Source organism: Gavia stellata, chromosome 8 (assembly GCF_030936135.1).
Source record: "Gavia stellata isolate bGavSte3 chromosome 8, bGavSte3.hap2, whole genome shotgun sequence".
In the NCBI taxonomy this organism is placed as follows: domain Eukaryota; kingdom Metazoa; phylum Chordata; class Aves; order Gaviiformes; family Gaviidae; genus Gavia; species Gavia stellata.
Genome location: NC_082601.1, coordinates 12,617,848 through 12,642,583, shown reverse-complemented (window position 1 = coordinate 12,642,583; position 24,736 = coordinate 12,617,848). Strand labels below are relative to the sequence as shown.

Sequence of the window (24,736 nt, the reverse complement as noted above, 5' to 3'; positions counted from 1 at the left end):
TGAATAACACAAAAGCTAAACATCACATGTCTTCACTTTGCAACACCACCAGGAAATCTGGGAACATGGCTGAGCTGTATTGATTTGCCAAGGTACCTCATCAGCTGCATTGATATAACCGAGCGCGTATTTGCCCATAGTCTCTTAGTTCATATGTATGCAATCCTCCATGCATTCTCCCAGACCTTGACAGTATTTGTTTCTCTTGGGGGCAGCATGAGATATAAACAGTTGGGAGGAGAGAAATACCACTTCAGATCGAGTATCAACCACATCTCTCCATTTTTCCCTAGTTAACACTACAGGATGCAACTTGTTTTCTCCTGGTCAGATCAAAGTTGCATCTACGCTGTTGTCAGCTATGAGACTAGAAACTACAGTAGAAAGACATGCAATAATGAATTTGCAAGATAATGAATTTTGCAAGTCATCAACAAATACTCCATAAAAATGCTTTCACAGTCATTGCCTCAGGGAAAAGACAAAAACATGTGATGGATGATACCCTGATTTCCACTGTGTTTTGCAAGCAAAAATCCACATCTAAATGCTTGGACTTGCCACACCATTCAGAGTGACCAAAAGAATCTATTTAGACACACACAAAAGTTGCAAGTGAGAGAGGGAAATAACCCACTGACCTCACTTCAATAAACTTGTCAATAAACAGTAACAGAAATTCTTCACATGAAAATTAAAGCTGAAAAGAGACTGGATAAATGCAGAAGAGGAAGCTGAATAACTACTGGTTGCAGACAATACCATACAACCCTGTCAATTAAAAGACCATTTTCCCCCTCCCTCTCCACTTTCCACTATGAGAACTTGAGTAAAAAAAATGTAACTCTTGGAACAAGATTATCTATATCTGAGATTGCATGGATTTAAAAGAAAATGTAGTAATTCTGAGCCACTTGATTGTCTGCTAGCATCTTGCAGCAACTCCTATGACCTGATTTAATTGATAATGAAAGAATTAGGTATTATATATTGTGGTTAGGTAAGTGGAATCATCCGATTAGTCAAGTACATTGCAAGAGAGTGCCCTTTTTACTGACCTGTACTAATCCAAGAAAGAATGCCTGCATTATTCAGAGATGTGGTCAGCATCTGAAGCAAACATATACCACAAATGACTTTGTCACCCCAGTTCCGCATCACCTCTCAAGGCAGATATACCCATTACACAACAGAAAGCTCACCGCTTCAGGGACAGCAAGTAAGGATCAAGTTTCATGTTTAAAAAAAAGGCATATTGAACAAGATGGCCCTTTCTATAAAACATCCGCTGAATAGGCAACCTGTAGAAGCTCCTTATACAATGGCTTCATCAGATTGGAACTTATAGATAAAAAGTACAGCTTTAAGTGCTAAAGGCTAGTTGTGGTTCTGAGGATGCCAAATGTAAATCGTCTTGTTGTTTATATTCTCGATATCTTACAGAGTGACAGCATTGGTGTTAACTTAAAACACATCAAAAAATTCACCGCTGGGTGTGTATGTAACCCACTGATCTTATGACTGCAGCTGAAGCCAGCAGCTGTTGATTTAATTATTTAATTGGGTCCAGTGACTGCTTACCCACTGACTGATGAAATTCCTCTTTAGTGTGGTTGCTGAAGGTTGTATCATTTTGAGGCTGATGGAAAGGGCACCCTAGGAAGCATCAAATTGCAAAATGAACTGTATATGGAAATGCATATATGGAATAGAACATCCTAAATTATTTATACAAAGACATTTATTTCCTTTAACAGCAGTGAAATAAGACAGGGTTGGGAGTTGAGAAGCCTGAATTTTAATTTCATTAAGCTGTTTTTTCTCTCTTACAGTTTAGAGTTATGCTCCTTTACTTTACTCTCCTGGTTCTACAAATATAGATACAATTTTGTTTCCCAAAAGGGAGCTGGTATAAATGTGCATCTGGTGTTGGTACTCAACAAATACAAAATTAATTACTGATTATAATGACAAGTGCAAGGTTTCCATTCACTGAAATTAAAATCTATATTCAAAACATACGGAGGTCAAAATCACAGTAAAAGTGAAAAGTTGGTTTTAAAGAAAGTTGTTACAAAGCATTTGGATAGCCTTTTTCCCGTTGAACCAACACAGTGTTTTCAGCTGTAGCACGCTCTAAGCTATTACAGTATCATTTAATGAAGAGAGAGGAAGATAATGGGAAAAAGTGAATGCTTATACTGAGAACACAACCAACAATATTTTAAAGGAATATCTGTGGTTCAGTTGTGCTCTCTCCTGTAAACTCTTTGCTGTACCTTGAACGGTGAGCTCTGCAGACACAGATGCCTTCCCAGCGCTGTTTACCACTGTGCACGTGTAAATTCCTGAATCAGCAAGCTGAGCATTTTGGATTTCCAAGAATTGGATGCCTGTTTTCTCAAACATGCTGAAACGCTCATTTTGCTGCAACTGAATATCACCCTGAAAATATCACAAGACACCATGAGACATCTAGCTATTGGTAAGAGAAGGGGAGCAAACAATTTTTTTGGTAAAACATCAGGTCAAAATGCCTTTCTCCTGTCTTTTAGCCAAATTCCTTCTATGAATAATAGTCAGATGGTATAAACAAAACCCAAAAGTTCTATAATTCATATCTGCAGGAGGCTGGTTTTCCCTGCATTTTGCCACTCACTCATCTCAATTTGGTTTTGGCTTTTCATTATTTACTATATCCATATTCCTAGACAAATTTCTTTTCACTGTATGTGGGCTCAAACCAGTCTTCTGTTCATGTTTGTTCCAGGAAGTCAAACATCACACTTTTAAGCAAAAACTTCCAAGTTGGGGAGTAGTTCTCTATCCCTCAATAGCTTCTTTATGCTGTATCACTTCAGGAACAGGAAAAAATTCTGCATAAAAGGACCTCATCAGTGGCCAGGTGGGGGTGGCAGAAGGCACCAGGCATACATTAAGAGAGGCATTGCTGCAACACACCTTCTTTGCAATGCTACACTGGAGTTAAATCAAAAGGTACTGCTTTGAGGCAGGAAGAAATGCATGCAGTTCTATGCTCTCTGTTACATAGAGTAGATGATCAGAATGACAATTTTTGCCCCCAAATGCTACAAAATAATTGACCAACACCTCATTTGTGAGCAAATCAGTGCTTCTGCTTCAGCATCAGCCATTAAAGAGGGGTCCCTTGCTATCAGGCACCACAGCTTTTCCTATCCTAAGTTTAGGAAGGGAAAGCGTACAAATCTATGATTTGTAGGGCTTTGGTCAGTAAACATTTGGGAAACACTACCGTGTTTTCAGACACTGTCATTCCTGAAGTCTCTATCAACTTACTGCTATCTGGGTGCTGTAAGTCCTATTTGAATAAAAAAAGCTAGTTCACATCAGGGGTTTGGTGGTGATACAGTAGAAGCTTCTGTTCTTTGCAACTTAACGAGTAGGAAAAGGGGAAAGAAAACAATAAGCAGAGTAAGACATTTACACAAAAGCTTATTAATTAGTTCTGAAAAGTGCAATTTTAGTTTTTTATAAAGCTTCCATGCTGTATGGTGGTTATGTGTTGGCTTTGCACTAGCCAGATGTGGTCCAGCAGCTATGTAAGTTCTCTTCCACGACTCTGAGCCAGAGCTGAAATACCTATCACTCTGCAGGACCCTGCAGCACCATCCTGACATGACCAGAAGCATTGTGGGCCTGAGCTTGTTTGCAGCTAGCCAAAGCACATGCACGATTACCTGCTAATCCATGCCTTATGAACAGTTATGCAAAAACATGCTTCACAACAAGAACCTGCCAATAAAACTCTGATAAAGAGCAACAACTCATTTGCACTTTAAAAGACAGCTTCATGGTGCTCAAAATAGGTGCTAAAATAATATTATGAAAGCCTAAAGAAAATCAATTTAACCAAAAGCAATGGATTGAGGATAAGTTCAAGAGAGTGGACTGGGTGTCTGCAGGCCAGACCTCTGAACGACACACCTGTGGTATTTTACAGAACAATATATGCAGACCTGCTAGTGTTGAAATACATTTTTTAAGGACATAAACATGAACAAAACTCATGGAGATGCTAATAACAAGAACTTTGTATACTTGATTCATTTGATCAGGCAATGAATGACAGATTATAGAATAACACATTATACAAGCTCACAATCAATAGCAAAATATATAATATAACCTCTAACAAACTGCAAAAACATGTACGAAGGAGTACCAAAGTGTAGATTCAAGCTGCTGGATTGCTACTCCCTACTTGCTGCTTACCATGCAGCCCTGAACAAAGAGAACTGAATGACAAATCCTCTTTTGCACCGAGTTGCATGGCTGGAAAACCTGAACGAGTCTGGTGGGACTGGAAGCAGGCTGTTGTGGAGCAGCTGCATTGCGGACTGCCTAGAGAGCCAGCAGGCTCAAAAGAACTGAAGGCAGTTGGAGGGAGAAGCAGATTCTAGATGGAGCTGCCAACTGAAGAACATGTCTTAGTGAGTGCATCCACAGCAAGAGACTGCTTGTTTTCTGAAATGTACAGATGTACCCTGGCATTCTTGTATTACAGACAACAAGGATAAGTCTGGAATAAAGCACACAATGACTTGGAAGCATTTCCCTGCTCTATGAGCAGTTTTCTGGGTTTTTTGGTGGTTTCTTCCCCGCCCCGCAAACCTGGAGATACGAGGTATTTACTATACATAAGGCAACTGTCTGTTGAAGGCTGAAGGGGAGCAGGATGCCAACAGAGCAGTCATATATTTGCTCTTCCAAATTGAAGAAAGTAATTATAAATCTCTAAAATACTAATAGTTTCAGTAAAAATGGCCTAATCAGTGTAATATTTAATTATCACCTGAAAGTTCTCTCCTTAGTAACAAAAAAAAGTGATTGGAGATCTTGTGTATGCCCAAAGGAGACACTAGGACTTAAGTCTTCAATGCTTTTTTAATAGTCTAATGAATTTTAAATATTGCTCATTTATAAAGCTCTTTTATAAATGACAGGTGCTCACAATTCCCAATTTTAATGCAGATCTGAAGTTGACAGCTCAGGTCTCCTTTATTTTATGTCAGACACTTTTCTGCTACCACTATTTTAGCAGAGGTCAGACTGAAACAGTTGAACTGTTCATCTGCCTTGGATTTTTTTTTCTAATTTGCAAAAAAAAAAAAAAAAAAATCGCATATGCTAAAACCCAATCATATCTGTTAATTCCTAAACAGTTAATTTTCTTTTCAGTTCAATTTTATTTCTTTGCAGACATCATCTTCATTCTAATGTACAGGTAAAACCCAATGTGAATGATACAGAAAAGGCAGTTTATGACTGAGACACTGACATGGAACTTGGGAAACAGAGCTGTAATTTTCACAGCTGTCAGAGACTCCTCTGTAGCCACAGTCAAAGCATTAAATCCCTGCAGACCTTCACTATAAAACAGAGATGATGATAACATTCACATTTCCCATTCTTTGTTTATTTCGCTTACCTAGTTAGTAAGGTCTTTGGGCAAGTATACTCACTATTTTTATAATGGAACCTGGATCTTGTTTGGTGCTTTCAGATGACTTTTTGTACAAATATTTTCAACAATGAGACAGATATGGGAGAAGTTTATACTGAGAAGGAACGCTATTATCTTTTGTGTGTTCATTCAGCATAAAAATGAGGAAGAATATGGTTCTCCTTGTATGTAAATTCTCACCATGATAATTTGCAGTGGCAAGTGCATTTTGTCCTTTCAAGTCACAAAATTTCAAAAGAGAAAGCAAACATTAATTTTTTGGGATATCATACCTTAAACCAAGTTACTTGAGGCTGAGGTCGTCCTGTTATTTTACATGAGAATTTGCCTGTTTGGCCTTCACGCACAACAACTCTATTGGGTTTTGTAGCAAACTTGGGTGGACTTTCTCCCCAGATGCTTGGCCTATGCTCCACAGATGGAACAGTAAGTCTTCCCCTGGAAAGGCAATTGACATCCTGGTTTTACAGAAGAACTGGAAGCTGTTGTGGTTAGAGCATGCTTCAGGAAGCATTTTAGACCAGTGGTGTGCCAACAAAGGTATGTAATTGGTGGGTAACCAAGATTGTAGATACACAATATTTTTTTGGCCAATGGAAGAAATGGAAATGCTGCTGCTGACTGCTCTTGACTCCTCATGCAACTGAATAGTATGATGCTGCACACCCTTATCCAGCATACACATAACTCACATAACAGATCTTGGGGACAATTTCAGTTGCTTATAAGCAGAGCTGGGCAAACCAAATGATAGGAAACAGTGCATGCATTTAGTTTTTCATGTTTTCTGTTTCTTAATTGCCTCCTAATAGACTATTTGTGCATACTTGTTTACTGTTCACAGTTCTTTATCATGTAATTTGTTTTGACATTGAGTGCAATGACACAGTAATTTCTGATTTATGAATCAGCAATTTGTTTTTGCAACATTTTTGACATGTCCTGGTAAAGATTTTTGGTTTGGGGAAGGCTTCTGTTTGGAATCTCATTAACTACAATGTTTGCAATGCAAACATGAAAAGGGCACAAAACCAAAGTATACCCATCCCAGGTGAATGTCTATTAAGTGTAAATGCCCAGCTCTACTTACATGGATGGCACAGCTGGGAAACGACATGTGGAATGAAACTAGAGTGACATCAGTGACTGCAGTCCAGAACCCTTAGTTACACAGCCATGAAACATAAAAAATCAAGCAGTATTATAGCAAGTAAAAAAAAAAAAAAGGTGCAACTTCAGGTCTGTTAATGTCAAAGAGAACACTCACACTCTTTGTTCTGAAGCCCTGGTACAACAAAGACACACATTAGCAGATGGCAGATGGTGATTTCGTGGGGTTTTTTTTAACCTTTAATTTCAAGCAAACTGAACCATTTTCAAGGCCTTCTTTTCCAGATGGCCTTTTACCACATGCAAGTAAGATGCATCAATACCTCACCATTTCTACCAGGTGTCAGATACTAACAGAGACCGCATCACCTTAGTCCAAGGTGCTGCCGAGACATGATGGTTACTATATAGGCAGCTCGAAGTTTCTAAGTAAGAGATGATACCATAATGAAAGGATTTACATGGACAAGAGGACCAGCAAAAAGTCTTGGGAGAGAAAGGTGACTGTAATATGCTAAATGGAAAACACTTCATCCTATAATTAAATATCTGATAGCTTTTAACGTCATCTTCCTCATGCTACAACTAAGGAGGAGCATAAATGTGTATTAAAGAAGTCTTTTAGTGACCATCTTTAGGTGGTGTTTCTATAACTAGGTATCTATACGCCTACACTAACGCATTAAAAGAAAATCTACTACTAGCTAGCCTGCAGCTTTATGGCTGTTTCCTAGATATACACAAACTGAAATATTTTTTTTTTCTTTTCCCTCCTCCCTGTTTATGTAAGGCATAAACTTTTCATACCATAAAATTATTAATACTGAATCGGAGTAAAACACATGAGAATGAAAAATGAGGACAATCATTCTAACTCCATGCAGTGCAATGGATTAGGATAGTGCTTTGGAAAGTCTGAACGTATAACAAAACCTAACAGCAACCTCGACCGTCCTTTCTTCCTTTGATTATTCAGCATGCCTGTATTTCTGTAGCACATTTGTGATACAGACATTATCACGTAAAAGCCTTCCTGATTACTCAGTTTCACTTACTATTTTCACTGTTGTAATCTCAGTTAATTTTAAAATTCAAATCATACATAAATAATATTCATACCAACGACAGAACTAAAATCTTCAGGTTTAACTATCTGTATTCTGATCACTAACATAATCAGAAACATGTATTTTTGTCTACCTCCAGGGCGACTCAGTCCCAGGGATATAAATCAGAAATAATTCTGCTTAAGTCCAAGCTACTTATAAAAAAAATGAATTCAGCTGTTGGAAGAATTAGGCCTGGGGCTTTTAAAACAGTGGCATTCACTTAATTGTAAATGCTTACCGAAGTGCAGAAAGCACATGACAGCAAGAAGGCTCTTCTGTGTGCCAGTGCAGATCACCCCATCAACCCATTCTTGCTAACAGTTACTCCAAAACAGAACAATTCTTTCTTCTGGACTACAGTTTACCCACTGTGTTGCTTGGAAATACTTAAATTTTATGTGAGAGAATGCTGATTTCAGTTGCTTTTATTTCTTACTAATGGCTCTTAAAGCAGTATTTGCTCTGGCTTTATAAGGAGACTGTCAGGTCATGGAAGATGTGGGGAAGGATTTCTGAATATCAGAGAGCAGAGACAAGAGGGTGCAATATCGCAGCAGAGGAGGGTGCAATATTGCAGATACAAGCAGAATGTTCTGTTTTCAGCCAGATTAATTCCTGACAGAATGGGGGAGCAGCAGCTGTATCAAGCTACTTATGTCTTTGTGACAGCCTCAACCGTTTTACTAACACAGCAGCTCTCATAGTAGCTATTCTGCTTGAGATAAATGGAGATTTGGACTTAGAGCATTTGAGTTCACAAATATCAAAGTGTTTGTTTTCAGATGTTGCTGTAGCTGGCACTGCCCTGCCCCTGAGAGCCCAGCTATTCTTGCTCTCCCCATCTCACAAGTGTGAGAAATCATGCCAAGCAGTTACTCTATTCCAATGCAATGCCGTGCAGAATTGAGTCATTAATCACCAGGCTTTGCTTTCCTCCATTACCTCTGATTCTCGCACAGGTAAGGAGCCTTGGGGATACGTTTCCAGTGAGGAATTACTGAGACTGGACAAGAATCCAACCCTTTTTGACTGGCCTTCAAAGTGAATCAGAGCTAAAAATGCAAGAAGCACTTAAAATGTGGAGAAATGGTTATTCTTTAGAAAGAGTAATTTTACTTGTTTTCCTACCAAAACATATTTAGGTGTCTGTTAAACAACATCAAAGCCAGTGGACTTCTTACCCAGGTGTTTTGGCACTAGATGGCAGGCTGTATTTCTTCAAAGAGTTTCCTGTAAGATAGGACAGAACAACAGGAAGTCAGAAGTTTTGTCAAGAGCATTGGGAATTACAGATACTAAAGACTATGTAAAATATGCGTTTCTCCAGGTTTCAAACATAAAGGATGAATGCAACACCTGCAGTATAAGGTTATGTAATCTCTAGTCCAAAGTTAGGCTCTCGGATTTCAAGAACAAGTTTTAGCAGAGTTACCATATAACCCCTAGCCTCAGTGGTAACAACTGATTATTCATGCAAAAATATTTTTAAACAAGTGAATGAAACACTGTGTCTAATTTCTAAGTGCAGCACTAATTCAAATTATCAAAAAAAGGGTTTTGGACTCTGAAAGAGGTCCTACTTTATTTGATTTGTTTTTTAGTCCTGTGCTAGCCTTTTCTGTAAAATGATTACTTTTGAAGCACAATAGTTCATCACGCTTGCTGGTGTGAGCAATAGGGTGATGCATATGAAGTCGTGTAAGCTCAGCGCCATCTACTGCACACAGCATTCCTGCTAGCTTTGGCACATTGAAAAAGGGTAGTGACCTGGGGTAGATTCAGAGTGGCAGCATGAAACAAACAGCTCTGATGGCTGTGAAAAAAAATTTGTTCTAGAGCCTTATAAGAATCTACATTACTGTCAGATAGGACAGCCATGCAAGATGGAAAGACTAGATTGTGTTTCAGTCACTCATTTTTTCAAGTAGCAGTCAGCTCCACATAGGTATCTTTGCTGAGAAGAGAAAAAATCTGCGCTTTGCTATCTTGATGCATAGAGAAATTTTTAGAATAAAGACCATGTCATTCTTAAACTCTGAGAAATTCAGTCATTGGGTACTGCCATGAAATTGCTTTTAAACTGCAGCAAAGCTCAGGTCAGAAAAACTGATATAAAAACAGCTTTAAAAAATCCTCCACCTTCATGCAAGTTGTCACTCATAAAAGTTGTCACAACTTAAAACTAGGGGGAAAAAAAGATTTTTCATAATTTTTACAACAGAAGGCAGTAACAATCATGCCAGATCTGTGCATATTTCGGTATGTACTCTGAGGATATCTGTTAGAGATTTTGACTCTGAATAAACCCAAATGCTGATTGTTTCAGGACTGCTGTGAATTTTTGCTTTGCTTCAAGAATTCAACACAAAGTTGTGACCTGAGGCGCTTTGATATTCAACAGATCTCTGACATGACCAAACTGCAAAGAGAGAAGCAGTACAATTGACTTCCATCCTTCCCCAGCTTTGTGTCACTCTTTACATTTTAAATTTGGCAGTTTGCAACTATCCAATATGCAGATGTTCTCTTAAAAATTCCTGGGTTTGACCTTGGCTGTTTCCCATGTGACATTAAGCATGCAACTACAACCAGGCGTTCAGCCTAGCAAATGGAAGCATGCATGGAGAACTCCAGAAACGCATTGCCTCAGTGTATCTATCTGATAGGCTCTGAAGCAACCAAGATCGCCCCAGTTTTTACTACATGGGAGAAAATGCTAACTTTCCACTAGGCCTTTGTTTCTGTCCTGAGTGGTGGCTTCCATGAAAATTACAAAGTTTATAGCAAAGTCCTTAAAGCTAGGTCTTTTGTTACCTGGGCGTTATCATACACATCTAAAACTGAACGCACACTTCTAGCTATAGACATGTAGCTCTCTGCAAAATGTCTTAAAATATGAAATGCAATTAATGAATCTCACTCTTGCACCAGTGAGAAAGCACATGTGTACAGTTGCGATTTTAAGCAGTTTCACACAACTTGTTCATTTAATTAAACACTATAATCATCACAACAACAGTATAAGTATCCTCTTACCTTCCACTGTCAGTTCCACGGTCACTTGACGAACTCCACCATCATTTGCAGCCTCGCAGGTGTATTTACCACCATCACCTTCTTGTACACCTTTGATCACCAAGCTGAACATCCCCCGAATGCTGCGGTCCACAACATAATGGTCTCCCTCTAGGACAGGATGCCCATTTCTGTACCATGTGATCTGAGGCTCAGGGTAGCCTCTGACCTGGAAAGATGTGAGAGTGGAGAAAGAAGGCAAACATAACAGATGATGGTATTAGGAAGAAATGTTGGACTTTTAGCCATGCAGTGGAAAGTTCTTAACACAGGAGCTGTTAAACACATACTCTTTGCAAGCCAAATGGCAGAACATAATGAAATGAAAAAACTCTTGGATAAGTCAAACTGTTAAAATCATAAGACTAGTCAGGCAGATAACTACACAGAGAAGTTTCCCACTAGAATGGTTTACCTGCAGAAGCACAGTGATGGTGCCAACGAAGAATCCTGACACCTGGGTCCCCATTGTTCAGAGACTCAAAGGCAATAGTGCTACTATACCTCTAAGTATGCAAAATTGCAAGGTATCTAGACCAAAAATTTCTAGCATGGCTGCCAAGGATTAGGCTTATATTGTAAATCTGTATGGAGCCATTTCGTTTTCAAATGTGCTGAGATATAGTAGCTCCTGACAATATACAGGCAAGAAATGCAGACACATACCAAATTTTGTCTTGATCTTTAAAAGCAGAAGATAAGGAGCTGCAATTTGAGAAAGTGTCATTAAGGGTCATTCTCATGTTATGGTGGTAGGGAGACTACAAAGACCTAGACGTATTCGCACAAGCACACCGCGCAGCTTAAAGGGCTTTGTAGTCTAATGGTAGCCCAAAGAAGAGTTTTCAACAAAATGAACCAGCCCTGTGCTCATTAAATAGCAACCATATAAATATACTCTTGCCTGCTATGGCATTAATGATACCTTCAGATTTGCAGGCAGATTCTCAGTTGGTATAACTGAGAACAGAGTTACTGATTTCAATTGAGCTGTTGAAACTTGCTGAGGATCTGTGTCTTTCTTTCACAAAAAAATGGGAAAAGCATACATACACCAGTTTCCACCAAAGAATTAACTCCTCAGGCAAAGGTTCTTCCTCTGCTTTATGAGAGGTGCCATCCTCTTTGAAAGTCACTTTAGTATGTGTTAACTGTTAGCACACTTCCCCAGCCATCATAACAACTCCTGATTACAGTATTTCCCCCTTCTTTCCTATTCCCCCAGTCTGTTAGCTCTCCATCTTCTGACTCTTTGATCCTTTGCCTACATGTCATGAAGTAACTGAGTGGATCAAGATGAGCTGCGATGAGTAATAGTTGTGGCTGTGTTTGCTCACTGGGAAAGGAGCAATGTTGCATTTTGAACTACGTTATCAAATCTTGGCAACTGAACAGGAAGTCCCTTCAACCTCCAGGTGGGCAAAATATTGATGACCTGTCTTGATTTGAAGAAGGCTTGGTTGTGGCTTGCCCAAATTCCTCCCAGCATTCTCCTCTCAGTTTCCAATCTGCATTTCAGCTCTGCTTTCTTCTGACTGCACAGCACTTACTTTCCAAATTACAATCTTTAGCCAACCAACCTTACGCATTCTTAGGTTCTCTTCTTTCAAAACCTTTCATTTTTAATCCAGCCCCACCTCACTCCAGCTGGGTTTCTCATCTGTTGGAGCTTAACCTACAGCTGTCACAAATTTTTCTCTTTCCTTTAATTCCTTGGGTATCAGTTCAGACAAATTAATTTTGCCAGTGATGTGGCGACCCCTTCTTCCTGGCACTACTTATTCAAAATATATATATAGGACATTAATGTTTAGCAAGAGCATGAATATGCTGAATAAGCTGGAGAAACTTTCCACTTCTGGTACAAACTTCTCAAGTTCTTTCTGAGTCTATCTTCACCTAAGCAAGAGCCGTGTTCTATGAAGAATATATTGTGGGGTCCAGCACAACAGGGAGTCGACTGCTGTTTAAAAATACCACAGCATCTTTCTAAAGCTCTTTGTGGCCATGCCTTTTCTTTCCTGCGCTTTCTGAAAGACAGCAGCTCCCACTCAACCATGCCCCCTAACACTACTCCAGCATATTGGTTTAGTCCTTACTCAAAGGGCAGGTTCCCAGGAATATCTTTCTCAGCACATCTCATTTTCAGAAAAAGGGAGTTGTGAAGCATCAGTATGAGATTTTTACAGTGGTGTAACTCTTGTTGGTTGATAATGTGCTCACTGGTACAGAAAGTTACTTGTACCAAAGAACTGTTTTTTACTTTTAACTTGTCAATGCCCTCCTACCTATCTTTTCATTTTAGATTAAGAAAACTAACAGAGAGATAAAGTGACTTACCCAAAGCCAGAGAGTATATTAGAATGGAGTTGCTACCTTTCATTTTTGCTCCACTGGATTTAAGATTTCCTTGAAGTTGAAATATTTGAGGCAAAATGGATTTGAAACTACTATTTCAAGTAATACAATACACTAAAATGACAGAGTAGCACTGGAATTGGTGTGAATAAAGAACCACCTTTTCAGTGCATTACATCACCACCTCTTTACTAACATTAGTCTAGCCACATCTGTTTACAGCTGCTGAGATTCTGGCCTGTGAACACAAGTCATCAATTACACATCACCTAATATATTTACTATTTTTTCCATTTCACAATCGTTCCTTCTGGCGTTTTCTTCTATGCATTATTCAACTGAGCTTCAAAGCTCCCAAGCATAAACCTACCATCGCTTATCCCAGGAAACAACTGGGGTTGAAGCAACGGGAAACACCTTCTTTCCATTTTTCTTTTTGTTTTATCATATTCTTAAGTCCTCTTGGACCACACAAGGCCATTTTTTTCCTGACCCCTCAAGCTTTGGTAGACCATTATACATGCCCTTCCAGAATCCCATGGCTGAGCCTACATTAAGTATTTTTCCACTTCTTCCAAGTGTGTTTATTTTATGCTTGCTATGTCTGTATTATTTTGTTCATCCACACCTCTACACTGAGGAAATGCCACACAGAAAATTACAAACACAGGCGATCAGCATGCCATTTCCTTTCAAAAGGTTGAGTCATTCTTTTCGCGATCTCTGTATTGTTTCTTTCATTTTTTGTCAAAAATGAAATGATGGGAAAGCAGAAGTTTACAGATTTGCTCTGTTGCAAGGATTTATTTCAGGTTTGGGTTTGGAATGTGTTTCAAAGTGAGCCAGCCCTCTCTGAAATACATAGTCTTGCCATAAAAGTGTCAGGGACCCTTAAACGAATCACTGGTTACTAGGTTTTGATCCTAATGGATCAATTCCAGAACTGCAGCAGGTTTTATATTCCTCCCTAACCTTTCCAGAGCTCACTAAAAACATCTGCCTTGAATAAATCCACAGCAAAGAGAAATTCATCTGCTTATTTAATGCCCGGCAGCAGAAGGCTATAACCTTTATTTACAGCTTAGCCTCTGTGAGTATTGCCAGTTCCAGTGAGGCTACAGCTTTTCTTTACCTGCTTTACAACAACAAGTGGAAAATTGACAGCAAGCAGCAAATAACCATTGTATTAGCACAAACACGAGTTTTGAGTTTTTCCCCGGACCCATCAACTGCTTAGAGTCTTCCTGGAAAAGTCTGCTAAGGTAAAGCAGGCCTTCTGCTCCACGCATCAACACAGCAAGTGGAAAGAGCTGAGAGAGAACCTGTTGCCTGTGAAAATTCCAGAGTTAAGATTCAGTTCTGCATATCCAGGTCTGGGTGAATGCTATTGAAAAGGGATGGCACTAGGTTCCCAAATAAAAGAAATAAGGAGAAAAAAAATACAACAAATCTATTGAAGCTGTACACTAAAGGATAGTATTATTAAAAAATGTGCTGCTACAAACTAGTCCCCACTGTCACAAATCTAAAGGCATTCAGTGACCACCAATGCCAAATATATCTAGTGACCCTTTTTCTTGTTTGAAAGCACAGGAAAGATTTTCTAAAACTTGGCCTAGATCTATGCTCCATAAAAGAGCTGCTTATACACCAATTTCAAGAAAACATAGGTTGGTCTACTTAAATGAATCACAGTTGCAGCAGCAGTTTAGGGCAATGAGATGCATGCTCTGGCTCATGCTTTTAACTTCAAAGTCATATCCTGCTTTGTAATAACTGTTGCTGGCTCCAGTGAGTTTAACAATGAACACAAACACACAGCAGCCAAAAAGAGTCAGCCACAAGTGACAATAAACCAAAGTACAAGTAACTGTGAAACACTGACAGGGTGTGTACAATAATGAGTGTTGCTCACTTTGACAGTAACACCTTAAGACTATTGGAAATAATGGCAAACATTACATGACATATTCTAGCATTACATTCATTTTACTGGCTGAGGTGTTCGGTGATTGATGTTAAGGACTAGATAAATGTCCCATGTTGCTGCTCAAGGTCACATCAACACACAAGCAATGAGATCAGGAAGAAAACAGCTGTCAAAAGAAAGTCTTGGTTTGCAAAATCCCCCCAAATTACATCATATATAGACAGGCACATCAAAAGTTGTACTAAGACTGGCAATGATACAACTGTTGTGAACTGTTATGATATTCAAAATAATTCCCCTCATAGAGATGATTTCATACGCTGCAATATAAATTCCACTAATGACTAAAATTCCTTTCAAGAGACAATCCTTCTCCTATGAAGTCAGAATTTTAAAACATCCAGATTCTGTCAGCACATAACATCCATTGTGCTGCTATTTCTGTAGACTACCTTTGCCTTTAATTCCACAAAATCCAGAATTAAGACCTATGTATGTGAAGTATTCAATCATTGAATAAAAGAATCTGTTGTATTTGAGTGGTTCAATCCATCTAAAGAAAATTTATTTTGAATTTACCTTTGAAAGACAGAAATAGTCTCTATTCAACTTTTTATACTTCACACACTATTTAAAATGTAGCTTCCAACCCAATTTGCATACCTTGCTGTTTTTTGAGGAAGGTTGTCACCTTTGTAGGCTGTTAAAGAATAACAAGGTAGAGAAGGTAGTATTTAACATCCTAAAATAAGCAGGTTTACTGCTCCTGCAGCTAAGTGACACTGCTTTTTGACAACTGGTTCTCAGTGAGAACTTGGTATCATAACTGCCCATTTATATTCAAGATGGAAAAATACAGAATATACTTCTTAGAGAAAATGTATGGTAGTTTTTGTTGTGCACTGATAAAGGGTTATGCAAAAATAGACTTTTCCATTTGTCTTGAGACTTTTAGGGATATGCAGCCCTTAAGGGTATTAAAAGTGATGCTCTTAGCCTATATCTCATTCATTGCAATGCAGAGAAATAATTTATTAAAAACTGTGATGGTTAGTAGTGTAGCTAGCACATTTATAGTTCGACTGTAGCATCTGAAAGCATTAAAACAACATAAAAACAAAGTTTACATGACCTGGGTAACAAGTCCTTCTATGACAAAGTGACCCTCTTGGTGGACGAGGGAAAGGCTGTGGATATAGTCTACCTAGACTTTAGTAAAGTCTTTGACACCATTTCCCACAGCATTCCCCTAGAGGAACTGACTGCTCATGGCTCAGATGGGTGCACTCTTTGCCAGGTGAAAAATTGGCTGGATGGCCAGGCCCAAAGGGTTGTGGCGAATGGAGTTAAAACCAGTTGGTGGCCGGTCACAAGTGGTGTCCCCCAGGGCTCAGTATTTGGGCCAGTATTGGTTAGTATCTTTATCAGTGATCTGGATGAGGGGATCGAGTGCTCCCTCAGCAAGTTTGCAGATGACACCAAGTTGGGCGGGAGTGTTGATCTGCTCGAGGGTGGAAAGGCTCTACAAAGGGATCTGGACAGGCTGAATCGATGGGCTGAGGCCAATTGTATGAGGTTCAACAAGGCCAAGTGCCGAGTCCTACACTTGGGTCACAACAACCCCATGCAACACTACAGGCTTGGGGACGAGTGGCTGGAAAGCTGCCCTGCAGAAAAGGACCTGGGGGTGTTGATCGACAGCCGACTGAATATGAGCCATCAGTGTGCACAGGTGGCCAAGAAGGCCAACGGCATCCTGGCTTGTATCTGAAACAATGTGGCCAGCAAGACTGGGGAAGCGATTGTGCCCCTGTACTCAGCGCTGGTCAGGCTGCACAAGTGACAAGTGATAGGACAAGAGCAAATGGCTGCAAGTTGTGCCGGGGGACGTTTAGACTCAATATTAGGAAAAATTTCTTCACTGAAAGGGTTGTCAGACATTGGAACAGGCTGCCCAGGGAGGTGGTTGAGTCACCATCCCTGGAAGTATTTAAAAGACACGTGGATGAGGTGCTTAGCAGGGTTAGGTTTACGGTTGGACTTGATCTTAAGGGTCTTTTCCAACATAAATGGTTCTATGATTCTAAGAATGACAGTAATGAGAAATGTTTTCTAATACATAAAGGCACCTGCAAAGCAGAAGAGAATAAACTGTTTCCCACAATGACAGTGGATAGGACAAGAAATAAACTTTTAAGAGAAATTGGCCAGTGGCTTGGTAGATGATGTCTGACAGCAGTGACCTCCTTTAGAAGAACAGCAGGTGTTTTGTTTATTTGGCTGCCTGCCTATCGTAACATTAAGGAATGCCAGAGAGTGAGGTAACTTCTTGAGAAGGGTTTGTAGCCTATCCTCTGTTCCGTGTTCACCTTCAACCAGAAACCACTCATTTCTGGGAACTACATCTCAGAAAAGGCCACAGAGATCAGAAGTTGCAAAGAAAGAAGGTGGCCTCAGTTATAGTTGCTGGATGTTACCATTGAGCTCCAAAGTGTGTGCTTTGGGCAGATCATTAGGAGTCACACCAGGAGGAGACGTCAAGGGAGATGTGGAAAACCATTCAGAATATCTGACAAACTTTGACCTTTATTCTGCTGTCTGTAAACAAAAGCCTGACACAGAAAAAGAAGGGAGTTGGCCTAGCAAAAACGCATTACTAGCAGGGCATAAAATGCTTGTACCTGCAAGCAAAAGTTAAAGTATTGATCCATCAGGCTGTATCAAGAAAGCAGCAGAAGAAATGCGATTAAGTAGCATGACAAATTTTGTAAGTGTAATTCTACTCAAAGAAGTGGAGATATAGGAAAAAACAATGTATAGCACTTACACTTGAAATGCGGTAGAGACTGTATAGTGTACCTCTTCTTCCAATGTCTAGGTATCAGCAAAACCAGAATATCATTCACTTTTTTGCAAGTTATGTATTAGATGGGCTCATCTGAAGGTTATACAGTTGAAGGCTCTCATGCAGCCCTAAGAGATTCAATCCAGACAGTAACAGCTGTTTTGTGGATGTGGCTCATCCTAGGTCCAACAAAAAAAGAGGTGTTTCCCACAGTCATCCAACTCTATCCAGCGGCCTCTATCTTCCTTGAATCAAGAGCCAAGAGTTTTTGGATCTAGACCTTGATCAAAAGATTTGTGAGGGGAATGAAGTACTTGAAAGCAAACTTAGCAGAGGATACTAAGAACTGGATACACCGTAACACATGCTCTGTCCATGTGGACAGAGCTGTGCTCTCCAACAAGAAAAAGCCACTGCTTTTTGTAGTAGTTCGTACTGATGTGAACGTTTAATGTCAGTCTTAAGAAAAAAGTACTACGAAACCGTAGAGACTACAACATGAACATCGTGAATACAACCCCACATAATAGGTGGTAAATTTTTATTTTAATTTAAATTTTTTGGTTAGTGCAGGTGGGAAACATGGTTCTGGCCAGTGCAGCTCTTTTGTAAGTCTTGTAACAGAGCTTCTGTTAGGCTCAAGCTGCAGTTTGCTTTAACAAATGAACAGCAGATGTTCTTGATAAAGGAAAGTGGACATGATACGTTGTTAAGCTCCTTCTGAGAATTTAAACACACACAAACCATATTTCAAAAATAGTTTATCCATTTTAAAAGCTTGATTCTAAAACAGAGAACTTGCCTGGCAAGGTTAAACATGAAAATGTTAAATATTTGGAGACTTAGCTATGACCTTACAAACAAAGCAAATAACCTGCCTCTTCTATGGAGCAGTCTAGAATCTACAATTACCTCATTTAAGGCAAAAACGGAATACATACTAGGACTAAATATATCTCACTTCAAAGCATTACCTATTGTATGTACAAGAAACAATAACAGTCTTTCTGTAACCTTGGGTATGTTTTTCTTTACGTGCTGAACTCTGGTACACTACCTCTAGTGTTTAGGTTTCTTGTTTCACATGCACACAGTCCTCATAAATTAGTTCTTTGGGTATCACCTTAACTGGAACACAACTCTGAAGACATAAGTCTTCACAACTGGTGCGTGCAATTATCTGTTTCTTCTCCCAAATGGTGTGGAGCAGGGAGAGAAAAATGACAACACAGGCCTTCAAACAGACCATTGTCTTGGAAAAAAACCCAAACAACCAACCACCCAAAGAAAAAAACCAAAACCAGCAACAATAAAAAAAGAATCAAAAGTAGAAAGTAGAATCAAGCATCTGCAAAGCACAACCAAATGCTACAACTCATTTTCACATGAGAGACCCCTTCACAGAGTTTCACTTTGCTATCTGGCAATGTGCAAGGGTTTCTGCAGGAACTTGGAAAAAATCCATTCATCCTAAAAAGTGTGGAATGATTTGATCACGTGGAAAAATAACTTTCTGCCATGCTTCTGTGCTTATTCCCTCCCTGACACCAGTACTGACAATCTAGAACTCAGTAGCAGGAAGTCAAAAGTTTATCTTACACAAAATTCTTTGACTCTGATGAAAACTCATTAGATCTTGCTTCATTAACTCTGCAATGCTCCATTTGGCTAGAAGCATGCTTTCAGTTCAGATCATAAACCAATGCTGGCATTACATACACACTACTTAGATAATCTAGAAGAAACATAAGCAACTAGGTCTAGTGAACTACTAGCGCACTTCACAATTCCTAATTGTCTAGGTAGGAATTCAGGTACCCAAGGACAAAACTTCCATCTTAAAATGCATAAAGAAACATGCACACAGAAAACACATACACAAACACAGCCATTATGGTGATCATGGGCAAAAGATGTTACAAGAAAGGAAAAGTGCCCAAAACAGTAATGCACTGGAGAATTCATGAAAAACAGCAAGCTTCTTTGTAAGGAGAACACTTTGGACCCTACGTGTCTGTGAAGCTTTACAGAAATCATACAAATAAAGCTGGTTTGGATTTTCCATCTGAAAATGTCAAGTTATGAGATGGTCACAAAAACAGATTTACTTCATGCATAAAGTGGGAATTTAGAGAACAGCCAGAAGTTACACACTGGAGCGTACAAGCCTGAGCAAGTGCAGTACCTTAGTACATCATTAGGGCAGGCTTAGGTGGGCCTCCCAAACTGTGTGCAAGGCACTGTCTGTTTTAACCTTGTTGTCTGACATTTTACTGTGGCTTCCTATTTTTTATATTTTGGAAAATAGCAAATAAAAATTCTTTATTTTCTTCCATGTCATTCATGATTACACAAACCTGTTTCAAATCCTTGTCTGCTTGTATTGTTCAAGCTGAAGAGCCCTTGTTTTTTAATCTGTGCTTGTATTGGAGCCATGAAATACCTCAAATAATCATTGTCAAATTTTCTGTCTCTTTTCTAGCCTGAGATAAGGACAGATCAGAACTGCACGAAGCATCCAAAATGTGGGAACCCACAGATTTCTAGATTGACAGAGCAGACTGTTGGGGTTTTTTTCTTCCCAAATTTTTTTTAACACTGTTTGCTATTTTTCCCACCTTGAGCTGATTAGTCAGAGAGCTGTTCAGGGCAAGATCTCTCTTTTGAATAGTAAGAGCTAATAAAAATTGAACTAAGTATGTTTTATTTTTCTACTTTGTACTCATCAATGCTAAATGGCATTTGATGTTTTATAGTCTAAGCACGAAACAGAATGAGATCCTTTTGCAGATGGCACCCCACACATTTTAGTTTTGACTCTTAAAAGTAGTTCCACATTATCTGCAAATTTTGCTACCTTGTTATTCAACCCCTTTTTGCAGATTGCAAAGGTGCTGAACTCTACACATATTACCACAGTTCTTTAGGGGAATCAGCATTTATGGTACTCCCAGCAGGGAAGAATTTATGACCTATCCATGGAAGACATGGTCTGCTAACTGAAAAGCAGACAGCAGCTGCAGATCGTTTCTTCTCCAATCTTCTATATTTAATCATATTTTTTTGTAAAATTTAGTGTGGAGAGTTCCCAGAGGTTCACGGCGTATTGGCTTTGTGCTCAGTCACCAGAGTGTAGCTGTTTGAATAAAGCATTGCTTTCCCGGGTACCATAACATCTACAAGTCCATTTGTCCTAAATTATTTCTGAAGGACTCAAGTGGAATTTCGGAGCAGCACTGGGTGTCAAGCTGCTTTGAGTTTATTTAATTTCTGAGTTCAAACACCAGCCCCAATTAGTGCAGCTCTTAAGAAAATGCTTAAGCCCTACTTACGTCTTTTGCAATTAATCACATGCATAGGTGCTTTTCCTAAATTAGGTTTTGTTTCATTTAAAGAATCAGTTTAAATTTATTGCATTTAAAGTAACATTGTTATAGGAGTCTTCAGACAGCCACAAAATAACCTGAAACATCATTCAGATGAAATACAGAACACTATCAAGGAGTACTCTACCCTTTCCAGTATAGTGGACATGAGGGGAACACACTGCATAGAGAAACACATTTCTGTGTAGCTATAATGTCAATCAGCAAGTGAATCAGCGGTTGTAAACCTCTGTTACACTAATGGGGGCATTTTCACACAGGTGTTGCAGACTCAGAGTGGCAGTGGTTTTTTGATGGAGCTTTAATAAATCATTCTACCAGCAGCAACATCTGCCTTTTTACTTTCCCCACATTGTAGCCAGCTGACCTGTAGCCATTAAGTGCATGAGGAGAGTTTTATGCAAACCACCCATATAGATCACCTGGACCTCTTTTTTTCTGTAAATATAAGTTTTATGAACTTAAGATGGGACTATAAGTAGACTGAATCTCTGTCCACCTTCATATTTATATTTAGTCATTGTGCAATTTTTCCCCTTTTTAAAAAAGTGTGTCTAAGTTGGCAATTCAGAAGCAGTCAGATGCCATAAACCTTGGATAAAGTCTAGGAGAAAGCTTAGACTATTTCCCCCATTGCCACCCAGATGCTGCCCTGGCTCCCTCCTACTCCCTTGTAGCTGTTGCACATTTTTATGAGTTACACTGGCACACAAAGATGACAAGGTCTTTGGCAAAGCAGTGAAATTCTGACACTTTGTCAAAGGAGGAGCACGCAGGATACTGAGTTACGTACAAACTGAAGACAGTTTCAGTTCCAAAACAGGTAGCTGTCATGTGCGAAAGTGTCACTCTGACTTCATAGCTGAGGATCTGAGACATGGAGACACCCAGAGACCTTGCCAAACTCACACTAAAATGAAATTAGCTTTCCATATTTAGTAATGTTAGATCTCATAATCTGACCATATTTCCTCCTTGCCAACAATTTTGCTATTGCAGCAATCAACGCAAAGACTGAACTGAAGTTGCAGCACAGGAGGTCAGCTGCTCTTCTTACTCTGAATAATGACGGAAGCCATCAATATCATATTAATGTGTTTGTATACAGGTATCAAAGTGCACTGTATCGAGCAACAGTAAAGAGGGTCCAGACAGAATAGGTCCAGAGTCTTGGCAGCAAAACGAGAAGCATGTAGAATAGTGTTACAAATAAGAGAATGTTAACTCAGCACCACAGGAGAATGTGAGCAACATAGTAAGACACGAGTTTGTCAGCTCTCAGTAACTTCAATACTGCCATACAGCTCTGCAGAATAGAAGTGTCTGTAGAATGGGTAAAAAGATTTCAAAGGCAAGGGCAAGCACAAGAGCTCTCAACAAAACAGGGAAGATAAACTTTGCAGCCTCTCTTGGGTGAAACCCTCATCAATTTTAATGAGAATTGTCTATGCTTCTGAGTCTCTCCTTCAAGGAAAAAAAAAAAGGCAAATGGCAATGAGGAAGCTTTCTTCCCAGGGACTAACTGATGTTAAGGCCTTTTAAAAAGTGTTAAATTTTATGAGGTGCCAAATAGTTTGAATAGCTTAAAATGCCAAAAAATGCAAAGAAATAGCTGGTCTGTGTGCATGGTTATGGGTAATTTAGGATTATGCAGTAAGAATGTAAATGAGTTCAAAGGGAAACCACTGTGGCTGCTGAATGGAAATAAGGCTCTTGCTAATTTTTCCACATAGCCCAGTAAGCCCCTAAAATGTGCTTTCTTTCCCTGTCCTTCTCTTCCTACCCATCTTTGGTGATTCTGAATCAAATGTCTATCAAATATTACTAAATGAAGCAGCTGCTTTAAGTCAGTAGCAATGAGTTCAGAAGCATGCCAGAAGTTTCCTGATAGGACCAGTGTTCCTTTCAGAGCAGCAGCAATCTTTGCTACAGAAAACAAGATTTTGAAAAATCAGACTAGAGTTTCACTGTGTTGTGAGAGCTGTCAGAACAGGAGCAGTTCATTCATTTCCACTTCAACAGGATAGCCTGATTTACTGTGTTTGCTGCTACTTTTGTTCATAAATTTCATTTGGCAGCACTAGAAGAAAGGCTGAAACATAAAACAGTTTAACACAATAAAAATAAATTGTTAGGAAAGTGTCTCCCCTCTTCCCACCACGAAAAGCTTAGCTTTTAACACTTGACAAAGATTTTTACTTTCAGTTGCGAATCCTTCATTCAGTAACAATTCAGAAAGGTGGATAAAGATTGTTTAGACCAAGCACAAGCACTAGGAAGCCCCCTGACAAGTACAGGATGAAATTAACACCAACATTTCACTCTGCCATTAGCAAAATGTATGTATGTCCCCACTTAGAAGGAAAACTGTAAACATGTAGCTGTTTTATCTCACAGAACTAATCGTAGAATCCAGACACTCTGAGCCACAGCTTGAGACTGGGACATCATCAGGTCAAAAAACTCTGCTGATACCACATGAAAAAAGCAAAACTAAACAGCGTCAATTATTTTCAGAGCAATGATCCCTTCATAACAATAATATTTGGGGTTTGAATTAGCAGTCACGTTTTAAAGACAAAAATCCACTCTGTTTCCTTCCTTTCTCAAGAGAATGATCATCATTCACAGTAATAACACTTGCAAAAAACTAATTTTGCATTGCATATTATTTCTGAAAGAACTAAAGATTTTTTTTTTTTTTTTTTTACTTACTGATGCAAGATTTCTGTCTTAATAGGATGTGAATTTATTTCACATGTCACCAAATACTAGTGGCCCTATCTTCTTGTAGGAGCTATGCCGCTGACCAAAGAGCTTCATACTTTCCTAGCTTGGGGATGCTGTTCTTAGGAATTCAGTATCAATACATGCTATCAACAGGCAAGGAATCTCTATAAATTTACATAAGCACACAGAGGATGCATGACCTACTGTGGAAAATTAATAAAAAAATATGTGCTTTCTTTCTGTGCCCAAAACACAAAGCTACTGGAAAATATGTTTGGAGCTACGAAATTCGTAATTAAAGGCAACAATCCACATCTGGAATATAAGGTGGTAACAAAAACTCTTTGCTCTGAATGAACATGCCCGTACTTTATCAATTTCCAGCCAGACAAGATTTATTTCCTGCAATTTAGGAGTCTGGCAGTGGCCACAGAAAATGCTAAAACGCTAAAACTAGATTTTGTTGCTGAGTTGACTGCACAGTTGTATGTTCACTTAAAGACTGTCTGCTGATAGTGATGAATGATGCTGGCAAAGGCAGTACTCTGGATAGGTGATAAAAATTCTCCTCAGTTATGTGTACTGCTTCATTGCTAATGCTACTTGGTAGGGCTGGCAAGCACACTGGGCATGAAGTGTCATTTATTTTAAATTTCATTAAAAAGTAGAACTGATGTGATTACAAAG

The 24,736-nt window shown here is 39.1% G+C and overlaps 1 protein-coding gene across 1 annotated transcript in view; it reads right to left on the bottom strand.

The window, feature by feature from the left end:
• MYLK (myosin light chain kinase) overlaps nucleotides 1-24,736 on the bottom strand; it is a 155,734-nt gene that overhangs the window by 116,675 nt on the left and 14,323 nt on the right. The window contains exons 2-5 of the mRNA XM_059820604.1: nucleotides 10,762-10,969; nucleotides 8,907-8,955; nucleotides 5,779-5,944; nucleotides 2,280-2,445 (exon numbers count right to left, since the gene is read on the bottom strand). Coding sequence (XP_059676587.1) covers nucleotides 2,280-2,445; nucleotides 5,779-5,944; nucleotides 8,907-8,955; nucleotides 10,762-10,969 — 589 coding nt within the window. The remainder of the gene's footprint in view (nucleotides 1-2,279; nucleotides 2,446-5,778; nucleotides 5,945-8,906; nucleotides 8,956-10,761; nucleotides 10,970-24,736) is intronic.